Source organism: Miniopterus schreibersii (genome assembly GCF_964146895.1).
Source record: "Miniopterus schreibersii genome assembly, chromosome: 11".
Lineage (NCBI taxonomy): Eukaryota > Metazoa > Chordata > Mammalia > Chiroptera > Miniopteridae > Miniopterus > Miniopterus schreibersii.
Window position 1 is genome coordinate 69,920,211 of NC_138111.1, and position 27,071 is coordinate 69,947,281.

The following is a 27,071-nucleotide window of genomic DNA, read 5'->3' on the forward strand; positions in this document are numbered from 1 at the left end:
AGGCCCCGTGGTGGGAGACCACAGAGCCAAAGGTGCTCAGAGCCAAACACATCCCAGGGAGAGTGGTCAGGGGAGTGGAGAGGAGGAGACAGTAGCAAGGAAAGTTCCCCAGCAAGGGTTAATCTAGGGTTCGCTGAGAGCAGGGGCTGCCGGCTGCTGCCTCCCGCTCAGGAGCCCCAGGGAGTGCAGTCGCCCCACACCCCACAGCGGGGGGGGGGGGGGGGGGGGCGGCACAGTGCAGTCGCCCCACACCCCACAGCTCCGCGGGGCGGGGCTGCTGTCCCAGCAGGGACCCCTCCTGGGCCTGGCGCAGCCCTGGACCACCTGCCTGCCAGGTGGCGACTGGGAGGACTGCTGCGAGGCAGGTGCGGGAGCTGGCAGCGGGGGCTGGCTTCCCGGAACCAACCGTCTGGGCGCCAGCAGCAGGAGCCGCAGTGGCCGTCCCTGGCTTGGAGAACTCGGGTGCACGCAGCTCATTAGGCTGCTGGCAGAGCGAGCGCTGCATTAAACCGCTCAGAGACCTTGCTAATGGACATGCAGGACCGCCTATCACTCCAAGCCACTTTCCGGTAATAGTGTCCTAGTCATCGAAGGCGCAGTGAAACTTCTGTTCAAAATACTTCATTAAGGTACAGAGTGTGGCATATTCTGGGTGTCACTGGGAAAACAAATGTGCTTCTGGCTTCACATGGCCTGGCCGCCGCCACCCAGCGGGACGCAGGTCTAGTTATTTAAAAGAAGAAAACCACCTTGCAGAAAAGCAGAAATGTCTAAAAATTGCTACTTTAATAACTTGTATTTAAAATTTGAGGGCTGGAAGAAGGTGTGCCCTCCATGGGTTAAAGAGGGAAACTTTACATGTAAAACACTCTGAGTGTAACACACGAGTGTCGCGGGCTTTGTGACATCAGGACGCCCCCACCCACACTCCGCAGAGCTGAGAGCGCAGCCCACGGCGTGAGCTCACCGTCCGGCGTGGGAGGAAAGCTGTGAAGGGGGAAACCGGTGCCTGCTCATGGTCTAGGGCGGTGAGCGCGTCCCCTCAGGAAGCAAGGCTCACAGGTCAGCTGGGAGCTGGGAGTGAATGTCCCCTGGGGAGGCTGTGAGGTTTTATTTAAATTCTGTTAAAGAACCATGAACTAAAGCAGCTCTGGCCTGGTCTTCTCACCTCCTCCTGCCTCTCCCCGCCCAAGGATGGCGCTGGCCTCTGCGCAGAGGGAAAGGCCTGGCCTGCGGTGGCGCCTGCTGCCCCAGGGTAACATGCTCGGGCACTCATGCGGGTGACAGGCCCTCCCTCAGCTCACACCACCTCAGGGGACACGCCTTCAGGGGGCGGTGCTCAGCTCCTGCTCATGGGGGGGACTCCCTACTCTGGGAGGGGCCTGGTGGTGGGAAATGCCCTCTTGAGGACAACCGGGCACGTCTCAGTCAAAATGCAGTAGTTAACACGCGGGCATCGGACATGCTGCCCTGACGATGGCGGGCTCGCGGGCGGGGGCGGGAAGGGGTTCACATGACCGTGCACTTGCCCTGGAGCTTCTCCTTCCGCCGCTGCTGCTTGCTCTTCTTCCCGTCCACCTGCAGGCTCACGGTCCGGCGCTTCTCCAGGTTGAGCAGCTCCTGGAAGAGCTCCTTCACGTTGTGGTTGAGCTTGGCCGAGGTCTCCATGAAGGCGCACTTCCACTTGCGGGCCAGGGCCTCGGCCTCGCCGCTCTCCACCTCGCGGCTCGGGCTCTCGTCGCACTTGTTCCCCACCAGCATGATGGGGATGCTCTCCACGTCCCCTTTGATCTCGCAGATCTGCTCGTAGATGGGCTTGAGCTCCTCCAGGGACTGCCGGCTGGTGATGGAGTACACCAGGATGAAGGCATGCCCCTTGGAGATGGACAGCCTCTGCATGGCGGGGAACTGGTGGCTGCCTGTGGTGTCCGTGATCTGCAGGGTGCAGATGCTCTTGTCACAGCTGATGACCTGCCGGTAGGTGTCCTCCACGGTGGGGATGTAGCTCTCCCGGAAGGTGCCCTTCACAAACCTCAAGACGAGGGAGCTCTTGCCGACACCACCCGCTCCGAACACGGCCACCCGGTAATCATTGCTCTGCTCCGGCATCGCGCCTGTGGGCTCCAACTATCAGCCGAAAGCACCTGGAAAGGAGCCAGATGTTGAGAGAATTAATACAAAAGCATCTTGAAAGAGATCACTTGGATAGCTCTACCCTTTTGATAGCTAAACAAAATAAAAAATAAAAAATTGAAGTGATAGTTTGCTCTCTCTCCAACATTCACATTTCATTTTAATTCTTCAACTCTAAATCCAATATATAGTCAATCCGCAACTTCTAAAGAGGCAGACAATCTACTCGGTGGCCAACAACTTTTCTCCCATATGTACCACCGACCCAGAGGACAGATGCTGAGTGAGCCCGAGGGAGGCGGAACCAAGGACAGCCGATGGAGAGAAGATGGCAGTGAGCCCCCGACAAGCACACAGTCACAGCAGGTCTTCACTGAGCTGCCTGAAGTCCTGTAAACACCCAATACTCTACTCACAATATGTGCTTTATATGTTTACAAGCGGAGGGAGGGGAGCCACGAGGAACGGAAGGATAGTAATATGTAGTCACTGTCCACACTGACTCATGAACTCCTCACCACCTTTCAGAATTAAGGTCATTGTCCCTTTTGTACAATGAGGAAACTGGAAACACAGAGGGATCTGGCCATGCAGGCTCCCAGCCTGGCAGCGCCAGCGAGAGCGGAGGCTGAAATGCAAACCGGGCCATGAGGGCCACCTCGCCACCCTGCAGGCTGCCGCCAGAGAGAGGGCACCACGCAGCACTGGGCCAGCTGTTTCCAAGCAGCAAGAGCTCACAGTTAACAAAAAAGCTTGGAGAGTCCTTTCACTCATCAAAATTCAAACAGGTATAGGTGCTTTATTTTTATGAATTATAAGGAATTGAGCATTACCAGGAGAGTAGCATAAACTGCTATCAACAGGCATTAAAATGAGTAGGACGGGGTCTGTCTTCATAACAAACAGCACCCAATTTAGGAACAAACGCACTTCCTCCACACCCATTATCAAGTGTCTTTAATCCAGCCCCTTTTTTGGTAAGAAAGGTCATAACACACACACAAAGTGGAAAATTAAGCAACATTTAAATTGGTTTAGCTGAAGTCTACAAATTATATAATAACATGAAGCATGAAACCTGTTTTCTCTAGGCAACCACTGTGTGACTTTCACTCTTCAAATCTTAGAGTAACCAAGGATCACTCATAAAAGGGACCGCTGAACAAAGTCATTTCCAGGGACCAGAACAAAGTATTAAACATGGTTAACCATGGAACGGAGCGGCTGTGGCCAGTGACGGGACATCAGATCAAAGACAAGGACAGCGGGTCCTGTGCCAAGGCCTCCGCATCTGCTCAAACACTCAGCCATCTCGTGTGCCCTCTGGAACCCAGAACCTACCCAGAACCTGGAGAAGCACTGACGCTGAAAGGGAACACAGAATGGTGTCGGGAACCTCACTGCCAGAGGGAGGCGGTGAGAAAGCCTGCTTGGGAGTTTGATTAGCCTATTAAATGTTCATAAGGTCACTATGATCGATTCAAGGACACAGCATTGAAATAAATTGTTGTTTTTAAAAATGTGAAGGCCTGTGGCCTGGCCGGGCATGGCTCAGCGGTTGAGCATTGACCTGGGATCCAGGCGATCGGGGTTCAATTCCCAGTCAGGGCACATGCCCGGGTTGCGGGCTCGATCAATGACTCTCTCATCATTGATGTTTCTATCTCTCTCTCTCCTTCTCCTTTCCTCTCTCTGAAATCAATAAAGATATATATAAAAAAAAAAAAAAAAATGTGAAGGCCTGTGGAATCTGGGTGAAATCTCTCTCTGCATCCCCAGAGCGAGGTTCTCTCTGTGCTCAGAAGGCAGTGTCCTCACTCAGCCTTGCCTGTATGATGGCTCTTTAGCTCTGGACTGGAGGGTCAGCATTTAGCTGGAAGGGAGCCTGTTTTAGGAAGCTCTGTGTCCCGAAATCTCTTGGTCTGCAGCTCACTCTCACTCTGTGTTTGATGAATATTTCTCAGCCAACCTAAAATGTCTCCATGATTAAACTGGCAACCAAGATATAGAAAACAAAGAAAAAACATAAAAAAGAAGAAAGCTACTGCAATTCATTTATCCAAGAACTGTCTATTGAACTTCCTCTAAAGGCCAGGCTCTGGGCTCTGGGCCAGCAAACAGCTGTGCAGAGAACAGACCTAAGGCAGGGGCTCTGTTCTTGTAGAACTTGGGATCAAGTGGAGCAGACAGACATTAGAGAGACAACTTCACAAAGATTTAATAAATTACATCACAGCAGTGCCACAGAAGAGGTTTAAAGGAGCCTATCCAACCTTTAGGCAGGAACAACTTCCCTAAGGAGTTGGCCTGGTAGCGGGAACCTGAGTGACGCACAGGAGACAGGCAGGTGGAAGGTGAAAGTTCACTGAATTTATGAGAGAGGTCTGGGGAGATAACTCCATACTGATCTCCAGCTCTCTAACAGTTTTCCCCCAAACTATATTCTTCCACCTCAGATTCATTCATTTTACAAGCATTTGTTAAAGAAAGAACCCTCCAAATAATATGCAAACTCAGGGCTTACTCAATAGAAGCTCACAGCAGTAGAAGACAAACATAGGAAAGGATATACATTGTACCCCACTTGGTAGGGGCAGTGGTAAAGCCATAAACAAAGGCCAGAGAAGGAGCTGGTGGGGCACCTCATCCTATCCCAAGCCCTCAGGAAAGATTTCCCAGAGGGCTGGGTGCAGTACGGAAAGGCACGTACGTCAATCAGAAGAAAGAACCTCACAGAGCGGAACGAGAGCAGGGTTAGAGCCCATGGACAGCCCATGGTAAGACCGTCCATATAGAAATAGCACTATAATAAATAAAATTAAATTAAATTAAAAAATAAAATAATAAAATAAAATAATAAAATGAAATAAATAAAATAATAAAAATAAGATAAAATAAAATAAAAAATAAAATAAAATAAATAAAATAAATAAAATATAAAATAAAATAAAATAAAATAAAATAAAATAATAAAATAAAAACCCAGGGAGAAGGCATGGAGCATGACAGGAGAAGATCAAATGCCAAACCTGACGTATACTAATAAGAGAACTTGGCGTGTTATGTGCTTGAACTTCCCGCATGTGAGCTGCCTCAGCTAGAAAATGATCACGACACCATGTGCTTCACAGAGCGTCTGCTCAGCAAGACAATACATGATCAAGCACTTAGCGCAGGTGCCGGTGCAAAGGTCTCTGGCTATTTTCAGTAAGGGCCAGGAAGTAAAGAGGGCCACAGAGGAGCAGTAAGGAGAGGGGGGAAAAACTGGAGAGAAGATGACAAAATGTCAAGGGAGCAAAAAGTGTCAAAAAGACATTGAGGGTGTGCAGCTAAAGCAGGCCATGAAGGGAAATCATAGCTATAAACATCTACATTATATGAGAACAAACATCTCGAACCAGTAATGTAACTTTCCACCTTATTAGAGAAAAATAGCAAATTTAACCCCCCCAAAAAATGAAGAAAAATTACATTACAGTGAAAGTTAATAAAATAATAAATATAAACACAGTAAGGATGGATCAATAAAACAAAGAATTATTCTTTAAAAATATCAACAAAATTAACAAACTTTTGTTAAATGGACCAAAAAAAGGGGGGTGAAAAGACTCAAATTCTAAAATCAGGAATAAAAGAGGAGATATTACTATTGACCCTACAGAAATAAAAAAGGTTATAAGAGACTCCTATGATCAACTATATGCCAACAAGTTATATAATTTAGATGAAACAGACACAAACTACCAAAGCTGACTCAAGAAGAAATAAAAATATAAGTAGACCTATAACAGGTAAATTAGTAATCAAAAAATTATCTACAAAGGAAAGCTCGTGTCCACATGGCTTCACTGGTAAATTCCAGCAAACATTTAAAGAAGAATTAATATCAATTCTTCACAAACTCTTCCAAAAAAAGTAATGGGAGAAAATGCTTCTCCCTCTTTCTGAATTCAATATTACCCTGATACCAACACCAGACAAAAGTGTTGTAAGAAAACCACAGACCAGTATCTCTTATAAATATAAATATGAAAATTCTCAGCAAAACACAAGCAAATCAAACTCATCAATGTATGAAAAAAATTATACATATAAGCAAGTGGGATACATACTAGAAATGCAAAGTTAGTTTATCATCCAAAAATTAATACAACACGCCTTATCAATAAACTAAGGGACAAAAGCTATGATAATTATAGTAGATACAAAAAAAATGACAAAATTTAGCACCCAATTATTTAAAAAAGTATAAACTTTAAACCAGGAATAAAAGGGAACTGCCTCTAATCAAATAAAGGGCTTATAATTTAAAACCCAGAACTAAAATAATGTATAATGGTAAAAGACAATATTCTCTCCCTACAATTAGAAATAAGGTAAGAGTGTCCACTCTTAAGAGTTTCTTTTTTTTTTTCTTTTTTTGGATTGTGATTATGATTTAATGTAGACATGAATGGTCATTCTCCCAGAACCAAATAAAGCACCAATCAGAATTTTATAAAAGTAGCTGCAATCAAGAATTTGTTTTCATCTTTTTTAGAGCTAAAAAGGTTTAAAGAACAAAAAGTTGCAAAAATAATAAAATATAATTTTGTTGTATCTAAAATGAGCCTGCATCCTGATTTGGGACATGGGTTCCCTCAGTCGGCCCCTAAAAGAGGTGGTGCGTTGAGTTCACACTGGACTGTATCTGGCTGAGCCCACCACTGTTCCTCCTCAGCGTGGATGGCACACCCGCTCTGCCTCTGAACTTGACTAGGACCTGTGAGGTTCTGTGGGAAGGTCCATGAGTTTCCTCTTGTCTGATGCAATTTTGGCCATAGCTGTAGTTTGATTCTTCTGTAATTCACCAATATCTTCAGATATCTAATTTGGTCTGATGCTGCTTAATCATCTGATCGTGACTCTTCAGTCTTTGAAACCCACCATTGGTACAGGAACTAACTTTTCAGTTATCCACCATGGCTTGTTCCCGGGTAACAGCGGGAGGATTCTGTACAAGCTGTCTGAGCTGTGCAGGAGAGCCCTGGCCTAGCCATGGGGAGGGGCACACCACGCTGCTGCAGCTGTGTTTCTATACTGGTTTGCTCAGAATGCACATCTAGCCTTGTATCTGTGACTCTTCTTGAGAACGCTCAGCAACCTAAATGTCAACTTCTGTCTGATCATCTGGCAGTGTGTTAAAATGCCCTCTACATTTACTGTAAGGGTCTGGTTTCCTCCCAAAACTTTATGCAGTGATTCTACCAGCTGCTGTTGCTGGCTTTGAATATCTGTTTCTTTTTTGTTAAAAACTAAAACCACTAGCCCATCTTCATCTTTATTATTGGGTTATAGTTGTACCCATAACCTACTGCCTTAAATCGACAAGGAGATTTTCTTGTGCCGATTCCACTGGTGGGATGTTATTGTTGAAATAGCCTTTCCTGCTTCCCCGAAGGCTTGCAGTTGATTCCATTTTGCCAAAATAGCACCTCTCTCGTCTCCTAACAGCACTGGAGCAGAAAGAGCATTTGCAGTATTTGTGAGCTGGGGGGCCTGGGGAGAAGCCTGTGCAGGCTGACTAAAGAGACCCTGATGTACTTTGCTGCTGCTGCTGCTGCGTTAAATCCTCCAAATCCCAGCCCAGCTCCCAAGCCAGTGCCTAAACCAGTTCTAGTTCCAGCTGTGCCAAAACCAGCACCAAATCCAGAATGTTTGTTCTGAGTCCCACTGAAGAATCTAGTAGTGCCTGCTAGCTGGGGCAGAAAAGCGGAATGCGGAACCTGCTGCTGTAGATGTTGTCCAAATCCTCTGAACCCACCCACGGGAGCTGCAGGGGCTGCAGTGGTGCCCAAGGTGCCCGAGGAGCCCCAAATTTGGAGGCCATGTTGCCGGAGCAAGCTACCAAACAGCTGCTCCTGCGACATGGTGCACTCCCTTACAGCTGCTATCAGCATTTTACTGGCGGTTTTAGCCTGGAGAACTAGACAAGAAAATGAAATAAAAGGTACATATTTCTATAAAGGGAAAGGGAGAAATAAAACTATCCTTTTGCAAAAGGCATGACCTTATATACAGAAAATCCTAAGAAATTCAATAAAAATATTAAAACTAATAACCTAATTCAGGAAGGTTTTAGAACACAACACCCATATAAAAATCAACTGTAGCCCTGGCCGATTTTGCTCAGTGGTTAGAGCATCGGCCCGCAGACCGAAGGGCATGTACCTCGGCTGCAGGCTCAGCCCTGGTCCCACCGCGAGCAGGAGGCAACCACTTGATGTGTCTCCCTCACATCAATGTATCTCTCTCTCTCTCTTTCCACTCTCTCTGAAAAAGCAATGGAAAAAATATCCTCAGGTGAAGATTAAAAGAAAAAATCAACTATTTCTATGCATGTCCATCGAACAATCTGAAAATGAAATTAGAAACCAATTCCATTTATAGTATAATCAAAAAACAAGATAGGAATAAACTTAACAAAGAAATACAAAACTTACACTCTGAAAAATATAAAATATTGTTGAAAAAATTGAGACCTAAGAAAATGGAAAGACACTCATGTTTATTGTCAGAGGGCTTAATAGCGTTAAAATGGCAATATAGGTGGCCCTAAAATAATGCCATGTCACTCAATGTCCTTTCATTACAACACTGATGAAATGTGGTAGGAAATTAACTCTTGTTTATGTCAATTAGCCTGTGGTCAAATAGTTTTGTTATTCATCATTTCCCTACAGTTTCAAGAACCTACTGATGACACTAAATGAGGACTTCCTGTACTTCCCAATCACCTACAGACTCAATGCAATCCCTAAAAATGTCCAAACTACTTTACAAAAATTGATGAGCTGAGCCCAAAGTTTATATGAAACTTTAAGAGGCCCACAATAGTCAAAACAATGTTGAATAATAAAAACAAGTTGGAGGACACACACTTCTTGACTCCAAACTCACTACACAGCTACAGTAATGAAGACCATGCTGTACTGGCACAGGATAGACAAATGGGAAAACTGAGAATCCAGAAATAAACCAGCACCTTTACAGCCAATGGATTTTTGACACAGGTGCCAAGAAAATTCAATGTGGAGAGAGTAGTCTTTTCAACAATGATGCTGGGACAGCTGGATACACACATGCAAAAGAATAAAGTTGGATCCTTCCCTCACACCATATAGAGAAATTAACTCAAAATGGGTCAAAGATCTAAATGTAAGACTGAAAACTATAAAACTCTTAGAAGAAACTTTAGAAGAAACTTAGGCATACATTTTTATGATCTTTGATTTGGCAATCATTTCTTAAATGTGATACCAAAAAGCATAAGCAACAAGATCAAAAATAGGTAAATTTGACTTCCTCAAAATTAAAAAACTTCTGTGCATCAAAGGGCAAGAAAGTGAAAAGACAACTCACAGAATAGGAGCACATTTTTGCCAATCATATATCTGAAAGGGGTTAATTCCAGAATATATAAAGAACTCCTATAATTCAACAACAATAACAAAAAACAATTTTTAAAATGGGCAAATAATTTGAATATGCATTTCTCCAAAGAAGCCATACAAATGGCCAATAAGCACATAAATATGCTCAACATTACTAGTTATTAGGGAGATGCAAATCAAAACCACACTGAAATATCACTTCATACCCCTTAGGGGGCTATGATAAAAAAAAAAAAACAACTAACAGAAACCAGACAATAAGAAGTATTGGCAACTGGAACACTGTGCTCTGCTGGTCTGAATGTAAAATGGCACAATTGCTTCAAAAAACATTCCATCACTTCTTCAGAAAGGTAAACATAGCCCTACTACGTGACCCAGCAACTTCCCTTCTAAGCAAATAAAAACATAGCCATGCACAAAAATACTGTACAGGAATGTTCACAGCAACATTACTCATAATAGCTAAAAAGTGGAAACAATGCAATAAGTAACAATGGGTAAGCGAAATGTGGTCTATCCATACAATGAGTATTGTTCGGCAATAGAGATATGAAATACGGGAGGGTGCTACAGCATGGAGGAGGAACTGGAAGCATCATGCCAAGTGAAGGACGTCAGTAACAAAGGCACACATGTTGTCTGATTGTATTTACATGACATGTGCAGAATTGTAAATCTATAAAGACATAAAATGTGTCTGTGGTTGCCTAGGGATGAGAATGGGTGGGCATTTGGGGTGAATGAGAAGAGACTGATATTGCCACAGGGTTCCCTGTGCAGTGACGAAAGCATCCTAAGACTGTTGAGTGATGACTGCACAGCCCCATGAATATGCTAGAAACCAGTGAATTGTACACTTTCATTGGGTGAGTTATATTTCAATAAATATATCTCAATATTTTTAAAAAAGAGAAGACACTGGGAGGGGCATGAATCTACTGTAACGATGCCATTCCCAGCTGAGTGACAGGTAGAGAGCAACAGGTCCCTGGACCCCAGGTGAGGAAAGGGCAACAAGTAACAGCCCCACATTGTTCCTAAAGCCAGGTAATGAAAACAGTCCGCATGCTCACAGTAGAAATGACAAGCAAACAGTGGGATACTCATACCACAGGACCAACATACTGAGTGAATACATATTCCTACAAGCAGAAAATGCAGTGCAGGGAATAAACCTACAGCAACCTGGTTGAAGCCGACGGTGGAGATGAAGGAGGCATGGGCGGGCTGGCGCTAGAAACATCACCTAGCTCCCTGCAGGTGGTGGCTACTGAGCTGGGAGTGCTGGTACAAGGCCACTGTCCACATTATTCTGAAGAACTTTATTCTTTTAACATTATGAAAATGAAACACCAAATTTTAAAGAAGTCACCGGAAATTGGGAACCCCAGTAGGATTCATTCTCAGACCCCAGTTTAAAACCCTATAGATGCTGTGCAGGACAGGAATGGGAAGGAAGGCTTTGCTTTTGGAGACGCGGAGGTGAGCGGAGGCTGGCGAAGTGGCAGGTGAGTGACCTGCTGGCTGTGAAGAGAGCTGGTCACTCTGCCCTGGGCCTGAGAGTGGTGGGGACTGAAAGGGTGACTAAGGACGAGAGTGCAGATTCCTCTATAAAGACAGTCGGGGATTAGGGAAAGGGGAAGGGACCATCCATCCGCACAGGGTAGCGCAGGGGTTATGGAGGGGAAGATTACCTGGTGACGGGTGTCCCACGGAGCAAATCTGGAAGAGCGGGAGCCGGAGCCAGGACGCGCACAGCAGGCTGGTCTTCACGGAGAGGCGACAGGACCGAAGGAAGGGAGGTGACAGTGCCGGAAGCCCCAGTGGGACCTGCACAAACCAACCCAAACCACGCCTGCTGGCCCCGCTGCAACCTGTAAAACACACAGGGGAAATGGCAAACTGCACGTCTTTGCTTTGAATAACGATGATGAAATCCTCCCTCGTTCGCGCCCAGGCCCCTTCCTTCCACAGCCAGACTCGCTTTCGGAAACCACCGCCTGGGGAAGACTGAAACTCAGTCGTCCTTTCCTGGTGTCCATTATAACTTTAACCAGCACATTCACTGCTTAAATAACAGGTGGAAACGTCTTGTTTTTCAGTTACAGTGGATACAATGTTACGTTAGTTTCAGATGAACACGGAGGTTAGACATCATGTGACCTACGAGTGACCCCGATACTCAGTGCCGACTTAATGACTCTGGGCCACGCCTACCTACAAAACTGGCACAATTACCGTCCCCCATGGCCTGATTTCTGAACTTATACTAGACTTTTAGTCATACACCAGTATTTAAGTTTTCCAAATATTTACAATTTATTCTAAACCTTAAATTGTCTCCTATGCTTTTCCACAGGCTGCTTTGCACCCGTCAGCCTCCAGCACCCAGAGGACTTTGTAAAGGCGTCTGCTGTAGACGTGGAGGGTCCCCGGGCCCGAGAGAGGGCGCCTCCACCAAGCCGCCCTCACTCAAGTGGGCTTTTCCACTCTTTTTTTTTTTTTTTTTAGCTTTGTCTGTCTTTTGCTAGGTAACTCTCAGTTGCCAACCTTTGTATTTTATCACCTTCCTGGGATCCATTTTATATTTTCATATAAACATTACTGGTAAATTCTTTTAGATGGCATTAAATTTCTGAGTTCACCCCCTCTCACTTGGTTCCTTGGTTCAGATTTTAAGGATTATTTAATTTTTCACTTTGCCATCAGGGTTGTTGATGTGAAATCAAAGCCAGGATGACTCTCTTTCCTTTGCAGGAAAATTGGGATTTCCCTTCTCTTTGGCAGAGTCAGGGTACTCTCTTTATCGAGGAGTTAAGACATTTCATCAGGATACATCCAGAGCTGCTTTTCAATTGAGAAAGGGTTACAAATCTTATCCTTTCTGCAGCTTAGAGAATTTTTTTTCTATTTTTAAGAACTACATCATCCTAACCCCTATATTTTTTCTTTCTTTCTGGAGCTTGTATTATATGATGGACCCCTATACCTTTTTTTTACTTCTCTAGAGCACTTTTCCCTGTATTTCCAATAGGCTTTCTTGTACTCTGATTTTTCTGTTTTCTTGGGAGCACTTTCTTGTCTTAGGAAAGGTGACACAGCACTGAATTTCCAGGAGAATGCTGAGATTTGCTGCTACTGCCCTTGTTTATCTGAGAAATCTCTGGTTCTGTTTGTTTGCTGTGGTTCTTCTCTTCCCTGCTGCTGGTGTCGCCAAATGTCTGCTGGTTTCTCTGGTGGCCCACTCATTTATGAAGGAGTCATTAGGCTGCTGGGGGAGGCGGCTGGACTGGCTTCTCTTAATACCCAGATCTGCTCACCCAACTAGGAAGACTGTCTGCAACGACTTTAACTCCACCCTCTCTTTGCCTTTCCTTGAATTTGTTTGGACTAAACTGCCGCTACAGTCACTTTAAACACAGTACACACAGACAGACGCAGGAGGAAAGGACCAAGGCAAGGGAGCGGACTGTTCATGCCAAAGCGTCACAAAATATAAAAATGTGTGTCTTGGAATAAAGTATGAAAAATGAGACTTTTAAATACTGAAAATCAGCCTAGAGGCACCCTAGGTCTATGAGACCTGAATTCTTGGAAAGTGAATTTTGATTTCCTACATCTATACAGCCTGAATTCTGGGAAAATAAATTTGATTTCCTAGGTCTATGTGGCCCGAATTCTGGGAAAGTGGATTTTGATTTCCTAGGTCTATGAGGCCTTAATTCTGGGAAGTTCATTTTGATTTCCTAGGTCTATGAGGCCTGAATTCTGGGAAGTTCATTTTGATTTCCTGCATCACCAAAGTTGCCATTTCGAAGAAACTTGATTCTGGTGGATGAGCCAAGAGGAGCATCTTAGTTAAAGCAAGTTTTCTCTGTATTATAATTGAGTCTTTTACCAAAAACAAGTAGTTAAAACAGAAAAATCACAGATTGGAAAAGTTCAGCACATCGAAAGTAAAGACCTAGAGCAGCCGGCGCACTGTCCTGCCCCAAGGCCCACCCGCAACCCAAGCTCAAAGGCACCCCACGATGCTCACTAGCAAGCCTCTGCTCAGCGTTTGCCTCGCGGTGCCTTCTCCTAAGATACATTTGTCTTTATTATAACATTTAAACTTTATTAACTTTAAACAAACTCCATATTTAAGGTTGGTCCTTGAGAGCCTATATCTAAAACTACTACTACTAAAAGGTAAATGGGTCATTTAAGTAGAAACAAGGACTATTCCTGCTAGCACGTCAGTAAGGATATCTTTTAAAAAAATTAAGAAACAGTTTTTGACAAAGTGTAAATTTTCTAGGCAAGAAAGCCTACTTTTTTATAATTTTAGAATCTCGTTTTAATTAAAAATTCATTTCATGTACCTTCTTAGCTGAACCTAAAAATGAGATTTGTTTCTTAGTGGGAAACGTAGCCTGATCATAGGAAGAGTTTAACCTTCGTGGTTCATATTTCCCCAAAGCAGCAGAATCGTTTTTCAGGAATCTGGTCTCGGGTGTCAGGGTGACACCCACCCACCCAGGCAGTGTTAGTGCAGGTGCTGACGCAGGTGACACATCTGCACCCAGGTAATGGAGCCACCGCTACAGATCGGGCAGGAGGGCATCTCAGGACCTCATTCCAAGGCTCTCACTTTCTGCAGGAATGAGCCCCACAGAGAGAAACGGGCATTTCCTGGGACGGAGGGGCAGAGTCAATCATTCTTTAAGGGTTTCATCACCAAGAGACACATGAGCCCACAGCTTAGGCACAGAAATAAGCTTCACTGGTGTCCACCTGGAAATGCTCCATTTGGAGAAGCACGACAGGCAGGGTCCCCAGGAGCCAATAAAATGCGCCTGGTGACGCTCTCAGACTCCCAGAGCCTGACTGCACTGCGCCTTTCTGCTGATGTGAGGGAATGAGAAGGAAAGTCATTTGAATGTAAACAATGTCACCATCTCAGTCAAAGGTCACGTCACCAAGTTTGACCCTCTGCCCAATGCAGCACACTGCCCCTGCAGGGAAGCAGACACCCAAGGACGAAGGCTGTCACACGAGCTCTGTGCACAGGGGCAAGTGCTCGGTGCCAGGCACGCGGCTTCACGGGCTGCCGTGTGCAGCCGGGCCCTTCCCCTCACTGTCCCCACATTAGAGCAGGTCGTTTTCTAGTTTTAGCCAAATAAAAGTTTACAGAACTGGCAAGTGGCTAGAAAAGATTCCTTCAAACAATCAAGAACTATTTTGTTACTCGTGCTTTTGATGTTATACCTGAGAATTCATTGCCAAATCCAAGGTCACCCCTATGCTTTCTTCTAAGAGTTAGAGCCTGAGTTTTAATTTTTGTATATGATGTAAGAAAGGGTCAACTCCACCCTTGGACATGTGGATATCCCATTGTCCAAGGACTACCTGTTAAAGAGATGATTCCTTCTTCATTGCAGAGTCTTGACCCCCTGTCAAAATCAATTAAATACAAATGTGGAAGTTTATTTCTGTACTCTCGACTCCATCCCATTGCCTATATATCTACCCTCATGCCAGTACCACACTGTTTTGTCTACTGTAGCTTTGTAGTTGTTTTGAGATTAATAAGTGTGAAGCCTCCAGCTTTGTTCTTCTTTTTCAAGACTGTTTGGTTATTGGGGGGGTCCCTTGAAATTTTGTGCAAATAACTAAGACTTCATCAAAATTAAATATGCAACAATGGACATTATCAAGAAAACTAATCGAGAAACCTACACAATGGGAGGAAATATATACATGATAAGGATCTAGTATCTAAAATGTATAAAAACTTACAGCTGAATAGCAAAAGCAAAAAACAACTAAAAAATAGACGAGCTTGAACAGACACTTCTTCAAAGAAGATGCACCAATGACCAACAACACACTAAAGAAGCTCCTTATTAGTCACCAGGGAAACACTGATCAAAGCCACAGATCTGCCACCTCACGCCCTCTAGGGTGGCTACCATAAAAAACACAACATGAAAAACAAAGCGAATGGTTAAAAAAAAGTCTTACAAAAGATGTGGAGAAATTAGAACTTTTGTGCACTGGTGGCAGAAATCTAAAATGGTTCAGGCTCTCTGAAAATAGTGAAACACAGAATTACCATATGATCCAGCAACCTACTTGTAGGAATAGATCCCAAATAATGTAAACAGCATGTAAGTGATATCTGGGCATAGAATTGGAGATCTCTGTACATCCATGTTCCTAACAGCACGGTTCACAGTAGCCAAAAAGTGGAGGCAAGTCAAGTGCCCACCAACTGGATAAACAAAACGCAGCCTAAACACACAAAACGACACACCTGGACCCTTAAAATGAGTAAGATGGTAAATTTTAAGGGCTGTATATTTTGCTACAGTAAAAATATGTGACCACAAGTAAAAACATTCTTAGCAACAGCCAAACCATGAATTCAAGGCCACCCTCATAAAGTGAGCACAATGCGCATCCACAGAGGCTGTAATCGGATCTGACAGAGCCAAAAGTATCTGATTTCCAGAGAAGACCAATGAAAGCTGGCACCTACTTCTTGGACCTAATTTTCTGTTGTATTAATGGTAGCGCGGTAACGTGAAGCTTAACTATTAGCCGGAGCACTCAGACTCCCCCCACAGACTGCGCCGTCCAGCCCGGAGCCACTGGCCGTGGGAACGCGCCCGCTGCACTGGGACATCGGCACTGAATCTTACACTTAGTATAGAAAAGATTGTTAAATATCTCTTCACAACTCTGATACTGACTGCAAGCTGAAATGATAATATACATATACATTAGGTAAAGTAAAATATTTAAATTCACTTTGCCTGTGTCTTTTCAGTTTTTTAAATGCTACTACTAGAAAATGCCAAGCTACCCGTGTGGCTAACATTGTGTATTTATTAGACTGCACTGTTCTAGAACATAAAAACAAACTTCTAGTTTTTTAAGCAAAACTTAACAACACATCATACTTAATCTAATATATTGTAAAATTTAACTGAATTTGATTTTTTAAATTCTTAGAATCCTCTTCTTATTGATAGTGGGAGGCAAGAAGCCACAGCCATTGGAAAAGACTTATTTCCCTGCTGTGGTAAAATATATAAAATAATACACAAACGGTATGGTGACAAGCCCAAATGAATACCTGCCTCTGAATCCTATATGAAAATAAATAAAAAATAATGCTGAAGGTTTGAATACCCAGTATTAGAAGTCCCAGAGGAGAGATCGGCTAACAGTTGAGAAAAGTATGAATGAGCCAAACATGCTTCAGTGCCTCTGCTGTGTCATTGCTGGGATCACCCTCAGTAATAAGCTGCTTCGGCACGTCCACTCTCAGTGTGCACTTTCTCCCTCCACTCCATGCGGACATCAGAATATCAGTGCCCTGAAGGGAGGGATTCACTCACCTGCCCAGCAGGGCACTTAACCCACCTGGGACATGCCAGAAACAGCAAACACACTGACCAACTGCCTCTGCTGCCCAAACGGTTCTGTGAGACAACCAAGGAAAATCGTACCAGGGAAGATAAATGAACTATTTAAACAACCATAACACATGTTTGAAAATCGACGTATGAGTAACACGCACAGAATGGCGAGGTCAATGGAAATAAGAATTCAAAAGGCTCTGTGACATTACAGAGCCAGAGCCAGAGGAGAGCATTTACTCCCCAGGCCCCAGTTACAGCAAAGACACTGTAGCCAGAAGTAGGCAGGAAGTACCGGGTGGCACGCATTTGGGTATTTTATTCATTTTTAGTAACAGAAAAGCCTTTAGGCCCGCTCTCTCCAGGATACCATCACCCTCATGGCCTGGAGTCTACCCAAAGGCAACGTGTGCAGATCTGACCTCCCCATAGGGCCCAAAACAGCTCCCCTTCTGTCTCAGTCACGGCCACCTCGGCTTCCAGTCGTCCAGGCCTAAGCTCTCGGAGTCCTCCTGAGTCCCCCTTGTTTCGTCTCTCACGTCCAACCCATCCGCAAAGCGTGTAAGCGCTACCTTCACATGTCCAGACCGAACCACGAATCCCCTTCCCCACGTTCCCATGCTCTCCAACGACTGTCACCTCTTACCTGGATCACTGCAGTGGCCTCCTGAGTGGTCCGTTTGCTTCTGGCCTTGAGCCACTGCAATGAGCTCCCCAGCCAGGCCCCAGGCGCATCATTCCTGTGAAGCCTCCGCCTGCCACCCCATCTCCCCAGAGGAACAGCGGAAGGGTCTGCACCCTCATGGCTGGCTGGTTTTCCCTCCCTACCACGTCCCAGCCACACTGTCCCCTCGGCGCACCGGGACACGCCTGGCATGCTCTCCCGCCCCATAGCTTTGCACCAGCCCTGCCCCTACCTGCACCACTCTCCTCCCGCCCTCCAGCGGCCCACGTGCCAGTATTGCCCTCAGTGAGCGCGCCCCTGACCGCCCCATGAAGTTACAGTCCCGTCCTCAGCCCCTCAGCCTGCCAGCTGGACCCTCCTCCTGCTTCGCTTGTTCAGAGCACAAATTCCTTTCTGACATACTATGTATTTTACATTTTTAAAATTTGTGTTTAATTCCAGTACATTACAAGCTCTATGAGGGCTTTTTATCTTTTGGCTCACAAGTGACGCCCTAATGCCTGAGCGCTGCGTGGGTGAGGCCGCATTTCACTCCGCAGGAGCTGGCGGGGAGGGCCAGGCCCAGGAGCTGCAGGAACAGAGGCGCGGGCTCCGCTCCACTCGCCACGCGCCTCACGCCAGTGAGCTGAGTGGGGTCTCAGATGTGGCTTCCATCCTGCAGCAACGAGGACCAGTGGGGACCAAGCCACTGTTTCAATGCCAGGGCCGTGCTGCTGCAGGCGATGGCCTGCCCACGGCCCTGCTGTGACTGCAGTAACCAAGCCGGATGGGACCCGTGCAGGCCCTGTGCAGGGACAGCCCTGGAGAATCAGGAGGCAGCATGGCCCGCAATCGGCAAGGGAGAAAGCAGCGAGGTGAGGCTGGAGAGGGAGGCGTGGCCAAGACCCCAGGGGGCTCAAGGGCAACACGCAGCCACCGAAGGTCTGGCTTTGACACAGAAAGTGGACAAAAGCCTATCACAGCAAATCCAGCCCCAAACCGGCAGCTGAGGTTAGAGTGACAACAGCAGAGATAGTGGGACGTCAGCTGGCGATGGTTGGCGGGGGCAGGAGTTCAGATGTGGAGCGAGAGTGAAGTGTGGAGAGAAACTCCCAGGGTTTCCGGTTGGTAGAACTAGAAAGACGGATGCGACCACTTACTGGGAGAGTGCGGGACGGGGTCAGGTGTGTGAGGAAGACGTGCGTGATTCCAGCGTGTGGACTGCCCTGTGCCCTGGACAGCGCAGGGCCCCCAGCACGCGGGCAGGTGGACAAGGCGTCCTCGGCCTCTGTGGTCCCTGACGTCAGAACGCACAGGTGGGAGTCCTGGTGTTGACGGCTGAGGCCAGTTTGAGACGAGCTGGCTGTGAGAGCAGCGGCGTCGAGGACCGAGACATGGCCCCGGGAGACGCCAAACACAATGTTTGGAAAGGCGGGAGCCTGCAAGAGCTGAAAGCTGGGCTGACCTTAGAGTAGAAGCAACTGTGCTAAAGGGCCATGTTGTGGAACCAAGGAGAGCGAGGGCTTCAAAGAGCGGGCTCCCCAGCGCGACCGGGTGCCAGGAAGTGAAGAGCAGAGAGACCTGGAAAGCACCCTCGGGTGGGAGGCAGCGACAGTCCCAGCAAGGGGCGCTCTGACGGCAGCGTGGTGGACGCTGTCCCAGGAAGCTGGGGAGTGAGCGTGAGGCGCAGGATTCGATTCAGCAGCTTAGACAGGGTTCTGGGACTTCGGTTGTGACTGGAGGAAAGGTTATGAATTGATGACTGAGTGGTGCCCTGTTTTGAATTTTTAAAGGGTCCTTTTTAATTAATGTTAAAATACAGAGACACGAACATGTATAAATGTTAATGGGGAGATAAAAATGAATATATTAGCAAGATACCATGTAGGCTCTGGGAGAGGTCGGAAAAGAAGCTGTACAGACAGGGTGCTGTGGTCGGGGGGGGGGTGTCCCACGGTCCCTGTGGGAGGGGAGGTTCCAGCACTGAAAAGATCCCCGGGGCCGGGGGTGTGCAGCGTAAGAGGAGTGGAGGAAAAATTCAAAGAAATGACATTTGAATACAGGGTGAGAAAGGAGACAACCAGGGGCCAGTGCTCTGGATGAGCAAACCGGGACATTCAGGAGGCCAGAAGGGGACCAAGTGAGAAAGGCCTTACAGCCAAAAGCCAGGGGCCAGTCACCAACGAGTGTGCACCTGGGTCTGCTCTACGGTCCTAGGCAGCTCAGGGAAACAAGTTCTACAGGGCTGGCGCTACCAATGCGTCCAGAACCCAGTGACAGACATCACACAGTCCCGGCACCCCATCCTCAGCAGGCCTGCATCCAGGCCAGGACCCCCGGGTGTTACATGATGCACAGCTCAAGACTAGAATGACAAATACATCAACCAGGAGATGTTGCAAACAGCATGGGTTCCGTTACAGAGTCAGGGCTGCCTGTGGGGGGCTGAGGAAGGAGTGTCGATGAAAGAGGGAACAGGGATTCGAGCAGACACAAAACAGGGGATCCTGAGAGGCTGGCTGCTGGCGCAGGGGGAACCACTGCTGCCGGGTTAATTGGAGGCTGTGTACTAGGTGAGCAAGCAGAGGCTGATGCTAGGGGCCGGCATTCCCCGAGGGTACGTGCACCTAGGAGAGGGAGGGCCTGCGCCAGGCCATGAGGGAGGGATTAACCCGGGACCACAGGTGCCAACCAGGCAGCAGCCGCAGGACGCCCAGGAATCCTGGCCACCGAGCAAGAGCAAGTGTTGAGAGGCACCGGACAAGCCTGACCTTCAAGACACCTTTGTTTTGGGTGTCAGTAGCCCCATTTTACAGATAAGGGAACTGAGACTCTAGAGGGTTAAAGTAACACGCTGCTCAGCTAATAAGTGGCAGATCCTGCGTTTCAACTCAGGTTTAGCAGGTGCAGTAAGCGATTCAAGTCAATCCAAATTCACAATTGGACAAGGAGCTCTGGATTCCAAAATGGAGAGAAAGTTTTTTCACACCAACGTGTAATATTGCCAAGCAACATTCAGAGTGGTCTTATATTTATTTTTTAAATTTAATAATGATATTATGCAGCTAATAATGGATGCCTGTGTTTTCTGACTCATGAAGCTGAACTCTGAGCCACCAAACCAAGTGGTTAGCACAAGACATGACTGTAGGAAAACATGGCTTATATTATCCATGAGCATTTAAACCAGCTTCAGCCTCACCCTAGTGCCGGGGCACATGTCCTGATAGGCTGAGCAGTCAAGGCCCAGTGCAGGGAGGAGGCAGAACCCGAGCTCCGGTTCTGCTGATCTCTGTGGGCCTCAGAAAGCAGAGGGTATGGAAATGGTTAGGATTCACACACCTCGCAGTGCTCAGTTAAAATAAAGACTCGCAGCTCCTAATGAGGACATATTTCTAATTAGTACAGTTCCGAGTTAGCACAAATCCTACAATTAAGGTCCAGGAGGCCGTGGCTGTCTCAGGGCTGTAGGGCAAGATCCCAGGCCCCAAACATGGCTTGTGTTTCCATAATGGAAGTGGAAACACTTCTGTGGGATGTGGAGCTGACCTAAAGGATGGACATGGATAATCTTTTGAGAAGAAAGTCTCAGGATGTCCATGTAAGGATGAAAACAGTACACACCAATTACCAATGCAGAAATCAACAATATTTCCCATACTTTTTCAATGCATTACCTTGACTGAGCTCACTTTCACATAAACTCACAGCAGCAACTAACATTTCTGTTTCAATTGCCAGAAATAGTCAAGAGCACAAATGGGATGGAAAAGGAAGGCGGGTAAGGAAACATTTAGCATGTGAGTTACAGGTGAGTGAAATCAGGTGTTAACAAAATGGTGCCTAGTCAACCAGAGGTAGATCTCAACACGTAGCTAATGAGAGACACACACACAGACAAACATGGGCATGCTGTCTCCCAGTGTTTCCTGCAGATCACTGCAGAGCCACACTGTGCTTTGTTACAGCTGCATAGGACTCCCTGAGAGACGGTCCATCACCTACCAACCAGTTTCTCACTGGATGCTTGTTTTTGCTCAATGAATAGCCTTAAACATAAATATCTAATCTCTTTTTTGAGACCATGTGGAGAATAAACTCTTATAAGTAGAACTGCCAGATCAAAGGGAATGTGCATTTTAAAGATGGTAGAGATTGCCAGTTCTTCTCCAAAATGACCACTTGCCCCTAAAGGTGTGTGGGAGTGCTAGTTCCTCACGCCTGGCGCAGCCCTGTGTATTAGCAAACTCTAATCCTCTCCACAGGAGCAAGTCAGTTTCTCATTACTGATCTGGCTGCATTTATTTAATCTGTATGACACTGAGCATCTTTTCATGTTAAAGTAATTTTGTTTGTATCTCTGAGACCGGCATGTTCTTGCCATCTGCTCGGTTTTCTATTAGTCTGCATAGATGGCCGTTGTCCTATATAAAGATGGTGACACTGGAAGCGCTCTGGCCGCTGAACCCATCTCAGCAGCTGAAGCTGCCAATCTCAGGTTTACAAACGCATCACATGGTTGGGATACTCGCAAAATTTGAGACCCACTGTACTAAGGAAATCAGACTTCACCTGAAATAGGTTGCAAATATTTCTTCCCAGCTGTCATTTGCCTTGTTATGTTGTTTATTGTTTATTTTTTCTGGACAGAAATTTTCAAAAATTCCTATGCAGCCAAATTTAACAAACTTTTCCTGTTTAGTATCCTAGTTTGGAATCATCCTTAGAAAATTCTTTCCTACTCTGAGATTATTAAAAGTTCTCCTGCATTTACATTTCCATTCTTTATGTTTAAATATTTGCTCTAATAATTTGATTTATTTCTGTATCTTGAAATTGTTGGTATATTTAGAGGAATTTAAACATTGAAAAGAATGGAATAACAAAAAAGATGCAGTGTCATCTATAAATCTACCTGAGATCATCAAAAATATATAAACACTTGGTTGTCATGATTCCTGGGAAATTTAGGTTCCTTTCAAAACCTAGGTCCCCCAGTCATTCCTAGCAGTTGACCTCTCCAGTCTCCTTTGCTTTCAAACACTGTCCCGGCCTCACTAAAACAGTGATGCCAGTGTTACATTCTGTGATCCCCTCTAATTTCTTCTGTGGTCAAGAACCCAAGGAAGGCCAAAGAGGCTCAGAAGAGGGTCAGGGACTGTCTCACAGGCCAGGCGGCAATGGACGGCCCGCCAATCTCATGCACGCACGTGCAACAGTGAGAGGAGCTGAGCTGGGTGGGAGAGGTGAGGAGACCAAGTTTATACAAAGAAAATGCCACAGAGCTGGATGCTGGAAGTGACAGAGTGGAGAGACCGCTGGCTCTGTTCTGGGCGCAGAGACCTGGATACAGCTCATTTCCCCCCATTGCTCTATATCATCTGAAGATAAAGTCCAAAATCAAAGCCACGGGTGTGCTGCAATGAAACGGAGCTGCAAAGACGATGCACAGAAGAGAGCCTCCCCCCGAGGCCTCCTCAGTCCGAGCTCTGCACAGTGTCTGGACCCCAGCTTCAGAAGTTAAGGGAAGAGAAGGCGGGGGGGGGGGGGGGGGGGGGGGGGGTGTGTGTGTGTGTGTGTGTGTGTGTGTGTGTGTGAAGGCCTCATAGGAAGTGAAGGTCTCTTTCTCAGAAAAACAATCACTTTCCAAACATTCATTAGCTTTAGAAAAATACTGCACAAATGCCTTCCATACTAAGTGCCAGCCTCTCTCATTCCCCTGTCATGGTTTCCAGGACAGAGAGCCATGTCTAGAAATGGTACCGGCCCCTCAGCATGCACTGAGCATGGAGGCTACCCAGGACCTGGGCGAGGAAGCTGTCATCTTTTCATTAAGATCATTCATTTCCATGAATCAAGAAGTCAGTATTCGTGGGTCAGTCAGTCATAAAGCATGAACATTTCATCAATGCAAAGATACAAACATCGAAATATGAAAACATATGACCAGGAAGGATAATGCCCGAAGGCCCTGCGAAGCCTGTTCAGTCGCAGTGAACACCAGAGCACCTGCTGTTTACTGACTGCCAGGGGCTTGCTGCTGTGTGCACTGGAAAGGAATGGAGACAGGAACACTGCACGACCTCTAAGGGGATGTGGGGTCTCATTGCTGACATGGACAAGGGACTGGACTGAAGCAAACCAGTCCCACAGCACAAACGCCACACACGCCGCGAGGCCACCCCTGCTTCTGCTACAGCAGACTCTAGCTGCACTGGGTTCAGTCCACCAATCTGTCCACTGGTTATATTCTGCAGAATCAGGGGATGTATATGACCCAATCCTCTTGTTTTACTGATAAAGAAGTAAGTAATAGGTTCAAGATTACACAGCTAGAGATCTTCTAGCAATTTGAGACCATTTGTATATTTATTTTTTATAGTGTTTAATTGGCTTAATGGAATGGCTCCTAATATTTCAGCTTTTAAATTGCTTTATGAAAAGGTTAAAAATCTATAGCTGTGCTGGCCAACATACTAGCCACTAGCCACATGGGCTCCTGAGCTCTTGAAATATGGCTAATCCAAACTGAGATACTCCGTAAGACTTAGCATGGAAAAATGTAATATCTTATTAGTACTTTGTTTTGATTATATCTTTACACAATCATTTCTTATATACTGGGTTAAAGAAAACATTAAAATTAATTTTACTTGTTAATTTTTACTTTTCTAATGTAACTACTAGGATATTTTAAATTTGCATGTTGCTCACACATTTTATTTCTCTTGGATGATACCAATTTATGGGAAAACACTTAACTGCACTGAGGAGACAGCTGCGAGGAATCTTTCCTTCCTGGTTTCACCAGCAACGAGAGCAGAGGAGGAGAGGAGGAGAGGGCATCTGTTCAGAGTCTTTACCTGGTCAATGAAGGGGAGACTTGCAAGCCACATAATAAAATAAATCCTAAAACATTGTTTGAAATCAATTAAATGATTAATTTAAGACTTATATGTGTGCACATGTAAATTTTACCTCATTAAAGACCATGAAGAATTGTGACATGACAACCATCACCTTCCCTTTTGACGAAAAGCAGCTATTTTCCAAGAAAAATCATAACAAAAAACAACTAATGTCTTAGAAATCAGTTCAGCTTTTAAAGAGACATCTGTCTATTATAAACACTAATACCAGACAGATAGACAGATGGGTAGGCAGATAGAATGATGGGTGCCAGATGCATAGATGGATGGATGGAAGATCAGTCCATCTCACAGTGGTTATCTGAATTGGAAGTTACAGGTTGGCACCAACCCCTTTTTAATTTAAAACAGCTGGCAAGCCACCATCTCACCCCAGACAACCTAATGCTCTTCTTTGTAACAAAGAAATTCTTTACAGTGCAAAAATTTACTGTATTTATCTTGGGAGGAAATGATAATTTTTTTCTAAATCAATAGGTTAATTTCCAATATACTAATATATCAACTATGGCAACAAAATTAGAAGAATAAGCAATGTTTTTATCATCACAGATGTACTTTCTTTTTAATAAAAGAATCTCCATTATTTTTCAATTTAATTTTCAATAAGATAGGAAGGTATCAGAGGAGAGGTAGTATCCGCCCATGAAACAATCTGTTTCTGGCAGGGTGAAGTCCGTGTGCTTTACAGGGTGTGCACACATGAAATTAATAAGAAGACCCTGCTGCTTTCACGGCGAAGTGGCATCACTGACTGCTGAGAAAGCTGGATTGCTGGGCATGAGCCGGAAAGGAATGCCACAGCCTGGCATTTAGTTTAGGCGTCTTCTGCCTCTTCTCTTGGGAGTAACTCTATCAAAGCCATCAAGGAAAGATTCTGGAGGCTTCTGCAATAATATGCACATATAACTGCCATCTGGAGAGAGAACCGAGCAGTGAGCAGCAGCGCTGCGCCCGTAGAGGCAGCCCCCCCCCCCCCCCGTTCACCCCGCACCAGGGCCCCATCACGGATTCATGGCGAGTCAGGGGGACGAAAGCGGCCGTCTCGCAGCCTCCACTCCTACAGCACGAACGGGGCTCTTCCTGAGCGCAGCCCGCGGGACCGCCTGCGTTCCCAGAGGCAGACTTGTTGACCGCTCGCAGTTTCAGACAACCGCCAAAAGAATGGTATTATCCCCCGCAAATTCTTCAGTGCAGGCTAATTCTGTTCTGCCCTCTCCCCCCACCCCACGGCCTCTGGAATCCAGCGCCACCGGGAGAGCGCCTTGACCCGCCCGGGCGTACAGCCCTGCAGGCCTTCAGACTCATCCAGGGTATCTTCCCGAAAAGAACATTTTAAAAGTTCTTAGCTCAAAGCAGAAAGGCCCGGGCGTGCTAACTCCAGCTCCTCGCGTGGAGCTCGGCTGTTCGCAGGGACGGGCAGGAGCAGGCTCCCGAGGAAGGAGCTGCGCGGCCGCAGCGGGAAGAAACGGGATCCCGGCGCAGTCCCCACTCAGGACGCGACCGAGGAGCCGCAGCTCCGGCCGTCCCCCGCCCGCAGAGCGCGGGCGCAGCTGCGGGGCAGCGTTTCTCCGCGGGGCGCCCAGGCCCGGTCCAGGGGCGGCACCCGCACCGGCGGCCGCGCAAGCCCGGGGCAGCCCGGCCCGGAGCCAGGGGCAGCGGGAGGACGCGCAGCCGGGCCGCTCCGCGCAGGGCGGCGGAGCGCGGGGTCACCGAGCGCCCCGGGGACCGCGGGTCCGGCGTCCCCGCCCGCGCACGGGGCGCTGCGGGCCGCGGGCGCGCGCCGCGCCCAGGCCGCCCCAACGGGCTGGCGGCCCCCTCCGCGTCCCATCTTCCCAGGGCTTCCTCACATCACCTTCCGCGTGAACAGAAACCCGGCTCCACAGAATTACCAACAAGCAGTAACTTCTGCTTCGGAAAAACGCCAGGCACGGTCAGACCTTTACACCTGCTGTAGACCGGGCATCGGAGGCGCGCCCTCCCCGGAGGATGCAGAAGGCGACCGTCTCCCCCGCCCGCGATGTTCCCGCCACTCGCCCCAGGCGCACCCTGGGCAGGGACTCGCGGCGACAGGGCCGGAGCCGGGGGCCCCGCGGGGACTCCGCGAGCCGCGAGGAGGGGACCGTACCTGGGAAGGCTGCTCCGAGCTCCCGCCGCCCGCGCGCCGCGCCTCGGACCCGCAGCGCCGCCCGCGCGACGCGGCTCCTCCCGCAGGCAGGCGGGGCCGCTCCCCCGCCGTGACGACGCCGTCAGCGGCCCGCGCCCCGCCCGCCGCCAGCCCGTGCGCCCCGCGCCCACCTGCGCCCCGTGCGCCCCGCGCCCGGAGCCCCGCGCCCGCCGCGCTGCCCGCGCACCTGCGCCCCCAGCCCCGCGCACCTGCGCCCGCTGCGGCGCCGCCGCGGCAGCGAGTCCCGGCGCAGCCCGGCCCGCGCAGTGCCCCCCTTCCTCACCCCCACTTCTGCGCTCGCCAAATGCCCGCCGCAGCCGAGGCCGGTCCCGC

General features: G+C 47.3%; 1 protein-coding gene and 1 pseudogene across 5 annotated transcripts; both read right to left on the bottom strand.

Moving 5' to 3' along the window:
* Positions 1-320: 320 nt before the first annotated feature.
* DIRAS2 (DIRAS family GTPase 2) lies at positions 321-27,071 on the bottom strand. 4 transcript variants are annotated; one of them, XM_081150998.1, is made up of 3 exons: positions 27,022-27,071; positions 11,264-11,443; positions 321-2,144 (listed from the first exon to the last, which is right to left on the bottom strand). In XM_081150998.1, the coding sequence occupies exon 3, from the start codon at positions 2,107-2,109 to the stop codon at positions 1,510-1,512; it is 600 nt and encodes a 199-aa protein (XP_081007124.1). In that variant the 5' UTR covers positions 2,110-2,144; positions 11,264-11,443; positions 27,022-27,071; the 3' UTR covers positions 321-1,509. The 4 variants fall into 4 exon arrangements, with proteins under 4 accessions (XP_081007124.1, XP_081007125.1, XP_081007123.1 ...); XM_081150999.1 differs by having other exon boundaries at positions 26,948-27,033; XM_081150997.1 differs by lacking the exon at positions 27,022-27,071 and adding an exon at positions 26,700-26,781.
* On the bottom strand, positions 6,676-8,002 carry LOC308563602 (nucleoporin p54 pseudogene; annotated as a pseudogene). The gene has a single exon. The product of its transcript is annotated as a nucleoporin p54 pseudogene (transcript).